The sequence below is a fragment of the Ascidiella aspersa genome, chromosome 2, assembly GCF_963924565.1.
Source record: "Ascidiella aspersa chromosome 2, kaAscAspe10.2, whole genome shotgun sequence".
In the NCBI taxonomy this organism is placed as follows: Eukaryota; Metazoa; Chordata; class Ascidiacea; order Phlebobranchia; family Ascidiidae; genus Ascidiella; species Ascidiella aspersa.
The window spans coordinates 21,925,611-21,943,532 of NC_139448.1; the positions used below are offsets into that span (position 1 = coordinate 21,925,611).

Consider the following 17,922-nt stretch of genomic DNA (forward strand, 5'->3'; position numbering starts at 1 on the left):
GAAAACTCTAAACTAGGTCACGAGAACAAAAAGTTGGGAACCATTATATTACACAAACTGCTGCGCAGTGTTTGTCCAAAATGTACTCCACGTTTTACATTACTTTAAAACCATAAGTCAGAGTACGATTACTATAAGCAAGACTGGCATTTTCTCTTTCTAGATTTGTATAGTTTTCTTGAAAGTGTTTAAATATTTGATTGGACAACCACGGTTTATTTCCTGTTACTATAATGCTCTTACAGCAGCATTACTGTAGGAATTCGTTCCATAGGCGTATCCTTAAATAATTCATGCCAATATCTTGCACTAAGCAATAGAGTGTACTGCAGCAGGTGTGTTTACCAGAAAATGAATATTGTAAATGTATTAGTTTCATTATTGTCGATTTTGTTTTACCATTTACAAAAAACAAAAATATCTCTAAAATATGTTAAGGTAATTGGTCATAACTAGGGCCCGCAAAAGTCAATAAAGTTAAAATTTCTTAAGGACCTCGTCTGTCCACGAATCAAAGAATAAAGTTGTTTTCAGCACCTAGGGGACTGTTTCTAAGAAGTTTATAGGTTAAAATAAAGTTAAAATTTAAAATAAAGTTAAATTTTTTTAATAAAGTCAAAATTTGTTAAATTATGGCTTTTGACAAAGTTTTTGTGTTTCTTGAGAGTAATTTTTGTAAAAATCGTCGTGGAAGCATTGTAAATCAGGAACTGCGACACAATTAAACCATATTAACCCACAAAGGCAGGAAAAGTGTCACAATGCCCTTGGATCAGCAGTAACTTGTATCGCAAATTGTCCATTTTTTTATTTATTGTTACGTATTTGAATAATTTTTATAAAACACTTCTTCTTCATAAACGTGGTGTTTTCAAAGATCAACAGTTTGGATTTTAGGAATAGCTTACTGACATTCTGTAATACAAAAATGCCTAAGCAAGCTAATTCTATCGCCAAAAAACCCGACGCACTTTTTATAATCCATAAAACACCTTGATTTTGCGACAAAATATTACGTTTGAGTCTGAAATCGACAAACTATTATGTTTGGGTAACTGGCATCAATTCAAGGAAGAACTGTGGCCTCCACAAACAAGCAATTTCGTTAGGTTAAAATAAAGTTAAAAATTGATAAAAATAAAGTTAATAACCAAAGTAGATTCTGTAGTCCTCAATGTGTTGTTCTAAGGGGCCACATCTTGCTGCATTTGCATAAGCAACATAAGTATGCCCTTATGTTTTGTTCAACATAAGTATCGTTTACGTGCCAAATCACTAGAACGCGAATTTACATGCCAATTCTCGAAGAAAGTGTTTTAATTTAATAAATACATCTTGTCGTTGTTTGTTTGCTGTGGGGGTTTGTTAAGGTGCGGTTTTTCCTTAAATCTGGTCAGCGCTAAACGTATTTGATCTTAGATGCACGTGTTTAATATATATGGGAGAAATTGTTAACAAAGCCTTTGTAAAACAGGATGAAATATAGCTGAAGTCAATTTTTAAGCAAGCGGTGAAAATTTTGTCGAAATTGGGTGACGAGTTTCTTGTAACCAAATAAGGAATTGCGCTGTACTGTATAAGGAAACAAGAAACTACCTAACGATCAATTAAATATGTTCGGGCTTCAAGAATGCCATATCCTCCTGTGTGGGTTCAGCACTCCAGCTTAATTATGAGTGTTTTCGCAATTATATCTCGTCAAGTTTAATTGCTGCCATAGGCCGCTTTTAATTGGCGTTGTCTTTTTACCTATCTTGTCCTCAGGCGAACAACGCGAATGACGTGCTTTACAGATTACTAAGACATTGAGTTGTCTGTTGATACTCGTAACGTTTCTTTGGACGTGACGATACGTAGATACAGTGCACACAAGTTACAAACCTGTACCTATACTACTATTTTAAATTTTACGAATTACTGGCAGAAACACTACTTTCGTCTTTCAAAAGTTTAGGAACCAACGTAGTTCAAAAAGAAACAAAGTCCGCTGTTATTTAAAAAAACTGTACGTGAACTGAACATCAGAAGTAAGTTTCTTGGGAAAGATACGTTTTTTGCGAGAAACCGATCTGAAGTACAACCAATCATGGACGTCTTATTAAGGTAATTAAATTAAAAAATATACAGGTGTATGTTAGGTTATCCGTAATATACGTTAGGCTATCCGTAATGCCGGACAAGTTATATTAGTTGAAATATTATGTTCGGCCAAAGAGTTTCAAAATTGTATAATTTTGGACAAAAATACTTCTGGGACCTGGGTTTAACCCGCTACTTGTTAGGTGCATGCTTATGGCTTAAAATTTGGCTTCCATATATATATATTTTTAAATACATTAGCGGCATGTATTAAAATGTACCTACTAAAAAGTGTCAAGTAGTAGTAAACGTATGTCTACTTATGCGTTAATATATAGAAGATGATTGTCTCAATATCATAATTCATCGTCTGGTAATTTCCTTTAAATCTTTTACAAAAAAGTATGTTGTGTAACATGTGTTGTTCTGAATAGCTTGCGATAGACAGACGTGCAATGTTGGTACAGATGTAGAATGCGTTGTTTAGATTGCTGGGGGAGCAAGTTTAGCATTCGTTATTTATGAAATGAAGCCCGTCGATATGAAACTAAAGCCTGCTTGATATTCTAATCTATGTTTCTTCTTAGAGTTTTCGGGATTTATGTGTTCTTGGTTGCTGTTGTGCTGACTACAAAAAAGACTGTATCAGCTGTCAACGTGTTGAGTCGAAACCAAATAAATTTAGTAGACGGAGAAGCCAGCGCAGATGTAACAACAGAGCCTGTAGGAGCCAGCAGTTCAGTAGAAGGTGGTATTAAAAGCAGATAAACTTGCATCTGCTTAAATTAATAATAGTATAAATGTTGTTATCGAAGAAATTCGGTTTTAAGGTATCTTATCAGTAAAAAATTGTACAAAATATTAGAAGTCTGTTTGCATATTATGATCTATATTCAATAATAATATCCCATTTTCGTCATGATTAAAAGGACCAATGTAGAGATTTTAAACATGGTCCGACCACTATTTTTATTTTTAAGTTTGGTGTTAGAAAATTGATATTTTAATTTATAAGACGGCAACTTTCGACAAAAGCGTTCTTTTAAAGTAGATATTATTGTTGTTTATATTATTGTCTTTGTCGTTGCATATAAAAATGGTCATTTTCAGAAGAACCAAAATTTGTAACTTAAAAATATAAATAGTCAAATGCTTGGCCAAACTTATATGCCACTTTTTTCTTTTGTTAAATTTTAAGGCGCAAACACTGAGGGATATTTAAGGTTTAAAATTAGAAAATATAAGATTGCAAATTTCAGAAAGACTGAGCTAATTTTATTATTTTTATTGAAACAAATACCTATTTAAATTATTAAACCCATGACATAGTTGCACGGTATTAACTGAAAAAGCTGTACGGATGTCGTGCCTAGTGAATCCGATTATTGAAATTAAATCACCTGTCCTTATAATCTGTTTGTGACTTGGGGACTCTCCTATGAAAGAAGATTTGGCCAAACGTGCACTGCACTCGTGCAGTCAAGTTATTCAGTTGAACAAGAATAAGAAACGGATTAGATTAAGCTCCTATCTCTTAGAATAAATTCCTCCGCCTGATTATATCGTTTTAAATTTCTGTTGACAATCTAATGTCAACGTTACACGATCATAGTTTTTTAGCCAACTGTATACATATATGTGGATGTATGTGGGTCCGGATTAATGAGTCTTCATTTATATAATTGCCAAGATGAATCGACCACACTCCTACAAGATTTGAGATGGCCTGTCTTCGTGAGGCCATTCAGGTCCAATTCTTCCTTTAGTTCAGATACATGAACAGTCAATTTTGCTGTCTTCAGTCAAAGCTGTAAAAGCCTCTTCTGCACTAGGCAGTACTGGGTGATACTATTTTTTATTCGATTGTGTCACTATACTTATTGGCGAAAATATTTCTAAAATGCACAGGAAATATTGACGTAGATATTCTTACAATTTTCAATAATAAATCACGTGACAACAAGGCGTGGTCTAAACCTTTTTCTCTCGACTCTTATAGACGGAAATAATATTTTTGTCCAAATATGGCTTGAACAAAAGCGCTTCGATCTACATTGTGACGTAACTGGCGTTCGATTCTAAAATAATGGATTGTTGACAATAAGGCGAATTTCAAAACAAAGCGCTCACATTAAACGGATATACGTAACATCACATTCAGCTCTGACGCATAAAAATTGGTGTAACAAGGCATTCGTTGCAAGAAATCTACGTAACGGAATTTTACCGAAAACTTTCCGCTTATCGTTTGCACATTGGCTGCAAGGAGTGACGTAAACATTACATATGGTTACAAAGAATTTAGGCCATAGATTTTTACTGAAAATTTTCCGTTACGACACATCGATTAAAACAAAAATTCTCTGTGTAAACACAATATGACAAAATGGCTTCTACAAATATTCCCACGCTAGATTTTGGAACAGCTTGCATATTAAAAGCTGGTTATTTGTTTGTGAAATGTGTGTGGACACGTGGACGCGAAAATTGTTCGATCACATAACGCATTTGCGCAATTGTTTTAGTCAGATTCCTGATTCCTCGAGAAAGTTTTCTCTTTGGTGCCTGAATTAGCAACCGAGGACTTTGATGTCAGCGTTCGCTGAGTTGCTCGAAATTGTTGTGTGCTTGACACACCATTGCATTGCTGTGGATTGAGCTTTTCAGGCGATCTGTGCGGCAGCAGGGGAAACTCCCTGTTTGGTGCGTTGTAATTTTGACGTCACCGGAAAGCCATTCATTGTGCGCTGCGCTGTGCTGTGACCTTTCGCTGTCCAACGTGCTTTTGTATTCTGAAAAATGCGAAATATTTTTCGGCAGATGTGTGTTCGTATGTCTGGAACATTTTTATTGCAACACTTCAAACTTAGGTTATTAACATTTTGGTTATAGACACACATATTTTCTATACTTATATATATATATAGGCGCGACAGGTTACACTTAAAGTTTGAGACAATTAATTACTGCAATATATATTTACTCACGTTACACATCTTTTGCAATTCAATACAATTTTAAATTTTATTGATTTTTAACATTGAGCAACATTTCCTTAAAAATTTGCATTTTTTTTTTTTAGTTTGCACAATTCGTTCAATGTAAGTTTTAAAATAACGACGCATCACAAGAAAATACGCTTTGAAGTTGCTGCTTATTCACTATTGCTTTCAACAAAAGGCAGGAAATGGGGTGTTCCTAAAGTTGTGATTTGAAAGCTAATGTTTCGCGTGTGGATAAATCATTATGCTTGATACGAGATGTTTAAACTCGTGTGTAGACGCGGCTGCGTGATGAGAGAAAAACAGACAAAAACCCAAAACGTACCAAATGTTTAAAAGAATTCGGAAATTTAACACGAAATTATTTCGTGCACAACAAAATTAAGTCGTGATTCACAAGTTTAACGCGTTGATTTCAAACTATTGAGCTCCAAGCACAAAAATTAAGCTCTTTTAACATTTATCAAAATATCGTGCGATCGACGTTTAAGCTTAGACTTCATAGATATAGACTATATATAATTTGCGAAATGCGATACATAATGGTTTAATAAAAAGTCGCATTAAAGCAATTTACAGACCTTTCAGTCGATATTTTTACTTATTATATATATAATTTTTTTTTTTTTTTTGTTTTCAAACGTATAATAGATTTTTCACCTGATAAACTAGGCAGAATCAGTTATAGTGAAATCCATGTGCAATTGCGTTTTCCATGATTCCAAACGGTGGTGATGTCTTTATCGACAACGCTTGTTTGTATTTCGTGTTTCGAATTCCAAGCAAATGCTTTGCTGACGCTATGGAGCGTCTCTTCACGTATCTTTCGATGAGATTATTTTCTTCTAAAGCTGGCTTCTTGCAAGTTCCAAACATGACAGTTTTTAGGCGGTCGCTTGTAGCTGGAAGGCACATCTTTTCTTGTACATATGCGTGAAATTTGAGTTCTTCGATCCTCACTCGGGGCACCAATTTGTGGATGTATGTGGGTCCGGATTAATGAGTCTTCATTTATATAATTGCCAAGATGAATCGACCACACTCCTACAAGATTTGAGATGGCCTGTCTTCGTGAGGCCATTCAGGTCCAATTCTTCCTTTAGTTCAGATACATGAACAGTCAATTTTGCTGTCTTCAGTCAAAGCTGTAAAAGCCTCTTCTGCACTAGGCAGTACTGGGTGATACTATTTTTTATTCGATTGTGTCACTATACTTATTGGCGAAAATATTTCTAAAATGCACAGGAAATATTGACGTAGATATTCTTACAATTTTCAATAATAAATCACGTGACAACAAGGCGTGGTCTAAACCTTTTTCTCTCGACTCTTATAGACGGAAATAATATTTTTGTCCAAATATGGCTTGAACAAAAGCGCTTCGATCTACATTGTGACGTAACTGGCGTTCGATTCTAAAATAATGGATTGTTGACAATAAGGCGAATTTCAAAACAAAGCGCTCACATTAAACGGATATACGTAACATCACATTCAGCTCTGACGCATAAAAATTGGTGTAACAAGGCATTCGTTGCAAGAAATCTACGTAACGGAATTTTACCGAAAACTTTCCGCTTATCGTTTGCACATTGGCTGCAAGGAGTGACGTAAACATTACATATGGTTACAAAGAATTTAGGCCATAGATTTTTACTGAAAATTTTCCGTTACGACACATCGATTAAAACAAAAATTCTCTGTGTAAACACAATATGACAAAATGGCTTCTACATATATATATTTAAGCTAAAGTTTGATTTAAAAAAATTAAAACGCAGAATATCTGAACAAAATATTCTTAACAATTCATATTTAAAAAATATATGATTTGACATGTGGATATACTTGTGTGAACATTTCATACCTTCTGCAGAATGTATGAACACATTTGTCGTATATGATAATCATTACTTGATGGGTGTCAAAGAGAACTTCCTTTTGCACAACAAGACCTCATTGCAAAAATGCAAGGAAATGTGCTGCAGTGACGACAGGTATATAAACGACGTATAAAGTAACACATTGTGTAAAGTTGCGACATTAAACAAATTTACCTATATGAAAATGTACAAATAGAGTAAGTTTCTATCGATAACACACACTTTTGTTATTTCAGTTTTTCTTGCAAATCTTTTTCCTATATGCCTTTAATGAGTATGTGCATGATCATGAACGTCACTAAGTATGACGACGAATCATTTGAACTTAAAGGAACAACATCTATGGTTCATTATCACCGTGTTTTTCCTGAAGGTACATGTTAACTATTACGCGTGCGTATGGATTTCTGTCTGAACATAAATCCTTTTAGTTAAGGTCGTAATATAAATATTTACAAATTAAAAAATTTCAAGGTTGAATTAAATAAACAGGCCGTGAGGCTCCTTCATGTGGGTCGTATATTAATTCAAATTCTTACATAAGGGCCGTGTAAAAACTGGCATTTGTTGCGCTGTGTGAAATCATACATTCGAGAATGAAAAATCATTTATGGAAACACACAAAAAGACCTACAAAGTAACAATATCTAAAGGAGAATTATCTATGATACTATAATACTAAGATCAACGACATTATAAAGCAAATTACGCAGTAATAACCACGACAGAATAACAAATAACAAAATCGTGTAAATCAAATTATGCATGGGGTGCACCTGTACGAAAAGGTACTCAAGGGGCATCACAAACTTTCAGTGAGTCATTAATAATTTGACTTCTTAAGTTTGTTTGAATGCTGTTTTTTTTCCTCAAAATTGTTTGAATGCTCTTTTATGACATGCAATAGTACCCGCAAGTTGCAGTCTGCATCCATAATCTCTCACCGACAGTGTGTAAAACTTTGCTCCGCTCGGTTTAATTGACATGATAATATTCATATGCATAATGATTTTTTATATCGCTTTTCACCTCAGTTTACCTTTTAAGTAATCAAGGTGCATGACTTTGTCACAACAACTTTAAGGGTTTACCAAACAAAAAAGATTGAAGAGCACTGGTCTAAATGACCTGAACTGTCAGAATTAACCCTAAATACATTGGAACACTGCCTAAATGAAAAAATAACCTAAAACTGCCCGGGGCCTGTATGGGACGATTGGGTGACACCGGGGTGACATCGACGTTTTGGTGTCGACGTGTTGGCGTCCTATAGTTTGAACGACGCTTAGGTAAAAGTCATTTTGGCCTTATTCCGATGAATACGATATTAGGACTATTGATTTTTTATATTTAAAATGCCTTTAAAACTGTGCGCACTTTGTTTAGACTTTAGCATGTGGCACATGACGATTTATATCTTGTTTGGCGTAAGTATTACTATATATTTGGTTTTAATCTTTCGTTGATCTTAATGCTTAGGAATTTTATATTATTTGTCTTTAGGTATTGTTGCCTTGTAAGTCTTATTGTGTGTTCCCAAACCAATCCCTATTGTTTTGTTTAAGTTACTTTTCGAGTTTAGTGTAACTGAATTTTTCATTGTTACGCCATAGGCGTACAAAACATTTTTCTTCATGGGAATTGAAATAGTAATAACGCAACTATAAACCTTAAACCAAAAGTCAGTTGCTTGCGTATGCTTTCGGTGTAAATCTGACATCGTCAAATTTTAGAATAATCTGCTTACAAATGTGGCATTTTGCCAAATTGTATTTGATTGCAATCCGCATATATGTAATACACCAAACTTAAACTCGAAAACTAGAATCGGAGTTGCAACAACAAAAAGGGTTGAAAACCACTGCTATAGATACAACAACTACAAATTAATGAGAACTCCAAAAACAACCCTAAAAACACTTAAATTAATGGTCGATATATGTTTTAAGCAAGACAATTTGCAAAATCGAATTTCTAAAAAAAAGCTAATTAAATTTTGTTTCACAAGATCGATTTTGTAAACTGACCCGGAAACATTGATAAAAAACACACAACAAATTTATGTGCAACTTCAACGCACGTGCCTTGTTGTTCGTCTACAGGAGATTTGAACCTTATTTTGTATCGTGCCACAGAGATAATCATTAGGGCCCGCAAAAGTCAATAAAGTCAAAATTTTTTAAGGAGTTTGTCTGTCCACGAATCAAAGAATAAAATTGTTTTCAGCACCTAGGGGACTGTTTCTAAGAAGTTAGGTTAAAATAAAGTTAAAATTTACAGCAGGAAATATGTCACAATGTCCACTTGGATCAGCAGTAACTTTTTTCGCAAATTGTCCATTTTTTTATTCATAGTTACGCATTTAAATAATTCTTATAAAACACTTCCTCTTCATAAACGTGGTCTTTTCGAAGATCAACAGTTTACATCTTAGGAATAGCCTACTGACATTCTGTGATACAAAAATGCTAAATCTAATGCCAGAAAGCACGTCGCACTTTTTAATTCCATAAAACATCTTGACTTTTCGACAAAATATTACGTTTGTGTCTGAAATCGACAAACTATTATGTTTGGGTAACTGGCATGAATTCAAGAAAGAACTGAAGCCTCTCCAAATAAGCAACTTCGTTAAGTTAAAATGAAGTTAAAATTTGATAAAAATAAAGTCAAAAAAACTTAATAATCATTAATAGAAAAAAAAATGATATGATAATCAAATTTTAATTTTTCAGTTACGCTTTAATGATCACACAAGTGACCTACAAAAAAGGTCATATATTCCAATATAGGAAGAATTTAAAGTAAAATAAATATATAATTTTTTTCAGAAAGACTTGTTCTACGCAATTTAATATATAAAAAAATTTGAAACCATAGATTACATGACCTGGTAAATTGATATTAAATGACCTTGGTGGCTTTTTTTCAAATCAAAAATGGCGGTTATTCGGCTTACGGCATTTTTGCTGAGTGGTTAACTGTAACGTTACAATATAGGAGATTAAAATAGCACATAACGATGCAACAAGGTTGATAAACCTTTTGTAATTATATTGGCACTTTAATCATAAAAAAAAATTGTATCAAGAAGCTTACCAATAGAGCAAAAATTGGAATCTTTATCTCTCAACACCCTGGAGTGCCGCGGCACCCCGGTGAGAACCACTGGCCTAAAGCGTTATATAAACACTGCTATTATAACTTAACGCTCAATAGCAAATCGCTTTTTTAGCATTACGTTAAGTTCTAAAATTGAGATTTTAAAAACAATGTTTACGTTTAGTAGGCTACGCTCTCTAAGTTGACCTGTTTGCCAGAACAACAAACATGTTCGGGTTTCGGTTTCCATATTTCTGTATTTTTAAGCATTCAACCCATTTGAGAATCATTTCAGCTAAACGCACCTGTTGGTATCTAATTTGCTAAAAATAATCTAGTAAACGTCTCGATACCCTTTAAGTGGCACATCGGTACCCATTTGACAGACCAGCAGTTTGTATAGGTGACTTATTTTTCAACGTATGTTTAACGTATGGTGTAGACATTATTTATGATGTTATCTTCAAACATTTTCATGACAAAATTTTGCTTCGTCCTGCCGTATGGATGGGTGGTCTTGATGTTAACTATTTACCAACACAAATAACCGCCTGACTTGACGCCAAATGCCACTACAATGGGATCAGTTTACGACAAAAGCATTTAGTTTAACCAGTACCACGTGACGTGACGTGAACCCACCCCTCCTTCACAAACCAATGTGTTATGGGTCACAGATGTAACACCTACAACGGCCGGGATTATAACTTCAAATGAAAGCCGTAGTGATGCGGATTCTAGCGAATTTCAATACACTACTGCAACCACGAACATCCCAACCCCAGGATCAAACTTATCGTCACCCGAAAGTTTTTCCAGGCCACAGACAAAAGCAACGCCAAAAAACAGTGCCGATAGAAGATCAACAAGCACTATCGCAACACCACAGGGCAGCATGGACACTCCAGATGCTTCCCATAGTCCAGTCTCTCATGAAGCAACAGAGAGTACATCTGATTCTGCTACTACTGAGCCACATAGTTTTTCAGTTAGCATGGCTAGTAGCACAGGGTATGCAAGAACGTCACCTGGTACTGGTGCCACTAACGTTAAATCTTTGCCCAACGTTTTCATCCATAACACCAACTCTTTTGTAAGCACGACTGAGTCGATTGCAATATTGCCAGATGCGACCACTTCCGGTACCACAACCACTACAATATTGGGGGAAGTGACTACACATGACAACAACCAACTTGGAATCACAGAAAAGAGGCAGGCAACAACAAAAGTTCAAGGTAGGGCCGGTATTACTACTCTGATGTAATAGCAGGTAATTAACTGGTGATTTACAGTTTTGTTTTATTTACTTATAATAAGCTAGTGTTAAAATAAATTATGTTTCTAATGAAGCGATGCGAAGCGACTTAATTATAAACAGATTCAGTGTAACAATTATTAATTATTTTCGGGATGTGAAAACCTTTTGTTTATGGTCACTCTAATACAGTGGTTCTCAACCTTTTATGCTTCGTGGCCCCCTTTGATAGACTCTTAACTCTCGTGCCCACCCGCATATATGGCTGTATTTGAAGCTGCAGCACAGTAATTGTTTGGTCACCGAGATAGGCTGCGTTAATCAAAATTTTCTGCGATTAAACGAATAAATTATATCGTTATTAATTACCCGATATAAACGGAAGAACTTTTGTGATGCCATGACCTAGGTTAAGAGTTATGCCCGTGGCCCACCATGCAATCACCGCTTCGTGCCCCGCCAGGGAGGCCGAGGGCCACGGTTGAGAAACGCTGCTCTAATACAACTTTAATATTAGGTTTGCCATACGCAGAATTTACATCTCAGTGAATTTAGTGTTGTAATCTGCATCAGAAAGAAATGCTAAAATGTTTTTACAAGTCCATAATTTTAACCTAATCTACAACGATTTTACAATAGTCTCATATATTTCCGAAAATTTTTCAAAATTATATAATTAGATTTGTATTTACGATTAGCAACACAACATTCGGTCTTGGACTTGTCGCATCATTATCTTGTTCGTTCATAATCTATTCACTGTTATTTGGCACACGGCAGTGTTGTAATGACTTGACTTAAGTGTACTTAAGTCATTGTTTCTAAATAACTTGACTTGACTTAAGTCATTGAACAAATGACTTGGGTTGAAATAAAGCATTTTCCAAGTATTTTTTTTTATAAAATTGAGCTATTTGTCCAAATTTTTGCACAAAAAACAAATTGCTTGCTATATGTTCCGTTTTCCTTATTTTTTAGTTCAGTTATTGTTCATAATCATACGAGTTTAAAAATTATAATAGTTTAACGTTTTATTTTTATGACAAGGACATGACTTGAAATTGACTTAAATTATGACTTGACTGGGACTTGACTTGCGCAACTGATGACTTGGACTGGGACTTGACTTGTTATTTATTCGAAAAGACTTGACTTTGACTTATGTTATTTTACAAATAACTTGACTGGGACTTAAGTCATTTTAAAATGACTTGTTTACAACACTGGCACACAGTCATATTTTGTACACCGAAAGCCATTGTAGATCGAATCGTTGGTCAAAAAACAGTTCAGAAGGGCTAGATCTCAGTTGTTAACACATAATATGTGATATTTTAATCGTTTTTTAGTCATTGTGTTTTCGGTCTTGAAATCAATTACAAACGTTGGAACACTATATACGGATCTGTTCATAAGTTTAATGGTGAAAATAACGGCCCAAATAGACGTTAAAAGCCACATGCTTTATTTTCAAACGTTTCGGCAATTTCTAATGCCATCATCAGTGATATCACTGGCCTAAACATCTAGCAAAACTTTCGATTTAATAGTTTGCGTATTGAGCACATAATAGTGTTTTTCATATTGTTTGAAACTACAGATTTAAAGCCTGTTTTAACAGTAATTGCTCGGACCAAGCCATGGTAAAACATTACCGAGTAAAAGTTTGCAAAAGTATAGCAAACCATAGGCGTTAAACCATTTTTAGTCTTTAAGAGAATGATAATATTTGCTTTTCAAACACGTAAGCTGGTCAAAATGTAGTAAAATGGCCATACGCATTATCTACGTAAATTCTATTTATCAAATATATGTTTCGATCATTCCCCAAAATCTACGCCATATTTGAACCCCTTTCGCATCAAAGGCATAAGTTAAGTGGGGAAGTTTTCGGCCCATATCTGTTTTTGCTTGCAGAAACAAGTTAAGGAAAATGAAAAACAAAATATAAAATATATAATATAAAATACACAATACAAAATTTAAAAAAAAAAATATTAAAAAAAAATAGAAAAAAAAAGAAAAAAAAAAGAATATTAAAAATAAAAATTGAAAAAAAAAACTTAAAATAAAATGTTATCAATTGAAAAAAACAAAAAAAATTAAAATAATATAAAAATTGAAAATAAACACTAAGCCCTGAAAATATACCCCCTGACAAAATATACAACAACCGCACCCCCGTCTAGTTACTCTTTAGTTCGAGCGACTTGTGGGAGATTATTACAGTATGCCCACTGCTGCTTATTTGTGCAAGAGACCAACAGGTTTTTTTGAGAATTCATTCACATAAGACGTCATCTCCGGTCGTTTTATGATCTCCTAAACAATATTCCTGTTTGTCAGGGATTGTGTGTTATCAAATATGGCAACTCTACCATATATAAACATTCGACACAGGCAGAATGAAGGCATCTAAACGCTGATGAAGGCAATTGCAAACACTATAAGAAATTAATAACCAATCTTGTTTTGTGTAGAGACTTGTTCTAAAAACTGTCAAAATGGAGGTAAGTGCGAATGGAAAATCATTAATACTGAAGGAAATACTAAGTACGAAAGTGCAAAATGTACGTGTGTCAAAGGATTCAGTGGAAATCGTTGCGAAAAGAAGGAATTAAAAACAGGTATTCGATAGCATACTGTATTTTACCCCAATAGAGTATTGTATGCTAATATTGGGGGAGCCTACTTTTAAACAAACAAAAAACATTCTGACGTGCACACGATAGGTAGACGTGAGATGTTTGGCACAGATGTTCATTAAGGCGTTCTATTTTGATTTTTACACGGAACCAACCTGATTTTGGTGTACTTCGCACCCATATAACCCCCCTAAACTCTGACATACCAACCTTACTGAAACAAGATTTGATTGGACTCAAACAAACAACTAAAAACTACAATTTTATTCTAAAAATATATTTTTTTATTTGATGACCTATATTTTTAAGGTATTACCATTTATGGCAGTGGTCGGCAAACGCCGGTCCGCGAGGAGTTCGTTACCGGTCCGTAGCAGGGTCGCCAGATTAAAATTTTGATTTAAACCCGAACTGTATGTAAAAATCTGGAACAACGCCAAAAACAATTAGGTGTATTTTTATATTCAAAACACATTAACTTTCGTATAACCTAGCTACTCCATGGATTTGGTACAAAAAAACCGCACCAAACTCTCGTGAGATTCAAAACAACTAATGTGCTGTAACCATATAAGCTGCATAACACGTTCAAATCATCCAAATAGGCTATGTATATTTTTATTGCAAAATCTAACTCCTAGTACTTACAAAATACCGAAAAATAGGCCAAAATATCATGCTTTTTGACGTTCAAGGGTGCTCACCCTAAAGTACAATAGAGTAAATTCATGTAAACAATGTTTATACACAATGTCCCATATAAAGAAATGATTTATTATTTTGATATTTTTATGCAGGAAAGGGTTTGAAAGAACGTATACGTTTTAACTAGTTTTAGCCTCTATAACAGAAAAAGCCAAAAATAATAATTATTTTGCTAACATCAACCACGTTGAAAAAAGCCAGATTTTAGAAAATTGGTTGTCAAAAGACCTAAGTGACAAGCCTTGTACGTATGTCTATTCTATACTTTTCAGGTGTCGCTCTGTGTTTTCTTTTTCATATTTGCCATTATTTTGTATTACGTAACTATAGAAAGTGTCGTGTGGTAGGGCCTGGTCAAAAAAGGATGTGAAATATTACAAAGTGTGACTTATTTTAAAAGAAGGCTTTAAATATCCTTATTTTGATATAAGCTGGTAAGAGTATGAATAAGTAATATATAACGCTATACAAGTGTAATTTAAAAGAAAACGTTAAGGCCTAAAAGTTTTATTGAAATGAACTGCAGGCTGGTTAAATCGCTTGGCGGGCCGGATGCCGCCCGCGGGTTTTATTAAGTTCGATAATTCCAAGATAGGAGCATCTCTTTGCGGCAAAACAAGCTTTCGCATTGAACAAAATTGTAATAGAATTCCTTTACTGAACATTGCTTTTCTTAGAGGCCGGTCCGCGACAAAATTTTACTTGTTGAGTTATAGCACTGATGACGCACAAGTTAAAATATCAAATTTTGTGTATTACTTTTGGTGGGTGTTGATTTGGGTTTTATACTTCCAGATTTTCGGCCATTTTGGTGTCGACATTTGGGCGCCGTTGTTATGTCATCGGATTGTTTGCCCCTGTTAGTGGTGGGTAATTGGTAGGGTTAGATATTGGTTTAGGGTTGGTTTTAGGTTGGGTTAGGTAAAAGTTTGGATAGACCTGATTCTCACCACTAAGGTCTTGTTCCGACGGGTTTAGGACTCCAAGTAAGCACCCCTGATGTATACACTATCTGTATGAAATGAGCAAACTTTTAACAGGTGGCGTTCCTTCATATGTCATTGCTGGTGCGGTGCTTGGATCAATCATCATCCTGCTTTTTCTCACAGTACTCATTATCTTCATTCTCTACCGTAGTCGTACTGGCAAGTACCGCGTGCGAGAGCAGCGTGAAAGATGGAATAATACGGTATTTAATTCTAAATCACGTGTTAAAATGTTTCAATTTTCCCAACGTCACAATTAAGTCACAGCTTCATAAATTAAAATAAATAATCATTAAGTGTGGAATTTTATAAATGTTCAAACGAAAAATACGGCCACTTAATTTGGTACCAATGACTTCCTAACAATAAGTAAACTGTAAAACGAAATATACTTTGTTATTCGAAATATACTTGCCTTGTTAATTATTCTACTGAGCCCTAATATTCAAAAGAAGTTACTAATAGTTTTTGTCTCCTAAACACCAATATTTCACTTCTTATTGGGATGCACAACACAGAGGTTTTAATGTCAATCCAATAAAATACGTGTGCATTTACGGGACGCTCTTTATAGGTCTACATATGTATTGGTTAAATTTCACGTGTCCAGCGATTTGGAATTAGTTTCTAGTAGCCTATGTCTTGGCCCATTTTTAATGGAATTTTTAGCAAACAAAAATCCGAATTCGCGCCTGATATACATAAGTAGTGATATCGCATTATTGTTGAAACAAGATGTTCGAGACAAAAGAAATAACAAAATATATTTACACGTTTCAGATTACAAAGAATTAAAACTTTAGCTGTAAAGTTACCTGACCTCTAGTTGTATTTTTTTTACTAAAAATCCGTTTTGGATATTTAAACGAGCATCGTTTTGTATTTAGTCACGGAGGCTGTTTTAAACAACATCAAGTTTGCGGATTATTTTTTTGTCAATAGTTTAAAAAATGCCTACATTTACGTAAAAAAAAAAAAACGTGTTACAGACAGAAATTCTGGTCTTACAATAAAAAAATCCCTGTGCAACCTATACGAACCCTCGGTTTGAAACCACTGCTCTTGTTGTAGCATGCCACTTTGAATCGTTTAATGCAAATCAATCAAATCAAATATTTCAACAGGTTTCGAAGATATTTAACGCACTTATCTATTTTTAATCATAACTCTGTTACCCTTTTGACCATTTAGCCTAATTTTTAACAATAGACAACTAATTTGATGTTTAGATGAAAGCTCGACGCGCGCAGAGTTTCAACTCACTTTCACATCGGTCCCCAGTAGGAAGCGAGCTTAGTGTTCCTGGATCAGTCAATTCAACTGCAACAAGATCCACTGCCACCTCGATTTAACCAGCATTCGTGAACAATAAACACAAGTTCCAGTTTTTGTATTTTCGGTATTGGACATACTTGTAGAACCTTTTGTGTTACCTTTCGCCATTGTTATATTTTTTAATTTGTTCCATCCTCCTTTATCTCTATTTGGTTTGTGCAGCCACAAAAATGATTATCATGTTTATTGATCACAAGTATTATTTACAGTGGTATTGTCTGGTTCGTAAAATAGTAAAATAGAAATCACATTTTAAAATAAACCTGGCTTGAATATTGCAAATAGTTTTTATTTACTATTTTAAAAATTGTCATTTAAAGGAGTTTATATATATATAACCAAAACAGAAGACAATGTAAATATTCTACTGTTATTATGCATCCTGTGGTATAAAATTGACATTTTATTAGAGACTTCCTAAGACACACAGACGATATATAAAACTGTTTAATCACTGTGATTTTCCGAAAAATCTAATAAGAGCTGTCAAGAGTTCAGGAAAATCTTCTAATCTAGCAATGTCAGCCAAATCCAACTATTAGTGGCAATTAAGTGTTTTGCACGCAGATATGCTAAACAAAATGCTTGTGTTGCTTCTATTATTACTGCCACTCGTATCGTTTTTTTTTTCAATTTTCCACCTTTTCTTTAAACATTGTACATATTTAACATCAACTACAAAATATTAAAATAAAATAAATGCATAGTTATTGCTTTTGTTAATCATAGCTTGTTCCAATATCGAAATTGTTTGGACCTAGAAGGTAATTATTATCATTGGTATTATTAAGTATGTGTTATATTTTTGTGACTTCTCTATTGTAATATTTGTTCTGCTTTAATATGACACCTGTGTAGACCTTAGCCATCATGTGCCTTCGCAAGCCTTGCAAACTAACAAAGCCATTCTGCTATATCGTAAGTCAC

The 17,922-nt window shown here is 34.3% G+C and overlaps 1 protein-coding gene across 2 annotated transcripts; it reads left to right on the forward strand.

Moving 5' to 3' along the window:
* The first annotated feature begins 470 nt into the window (after positions 1 to 470).
* Positions 471 to 17,698, forward strand: LOC146164315 (uncharacterized). 2 transcript variants are annotated; one of them, XM_083381235.1, is made up of 8 exons: positions 471 to 2,103; positions 2,667 to 2,827; positions 6,958 to 7,078; positions 7,201 to 7,337; positions 10,744 to 11,304; positions 13,805 to 13,951; positions 15,715 to 15,863; positions 16,890 to 17,698. In XM_083381235.1, exons 1-8 carry the CDS (start codon positions 2,087 to 2,089, stop codon positions 17,010 to 17,012), a joined length of 1,416 nt encoding a protein of 471 aa, XP_083237361.1. In that variant the 5' UTR covers positions 471 to 2,086; the 3' UTR covers positions 17,013 to 17,698. The 2 variants fall into 2 exon arrangements, with proteins under 2 accessions (XP_083237361.1, XP_083237362.1); XM_083381236.1 differs by having other exon boundaries at positions 473 to 2,103; positions 11,194 to 11,304.
* Positions 17,699 to 17,922: the final 224 nt, after the last annotated feature.

What these genes read in the sequence shown, in the direction of transcription:
- LOC146164315 (XM_083381235.1), top strand. An exon ending in ATGTGCTGCAGTGACGACAG is followed by an intron (nt 7,079 to 7,200) that starts GTATATAAACGA and finishes TTGTTATTTCAG; the next exon opens with TTTTTCTTGCAAATCTTTTT. An exon ending in AAAGAAGGAATTAAAAACAG is followed by an intron (nt 13,952 to 15,714) that starts GTATTCGATAGC and finishes AACTTTTAACAG; the next exon opens with GTGGCGTTCCTTCATATGTC.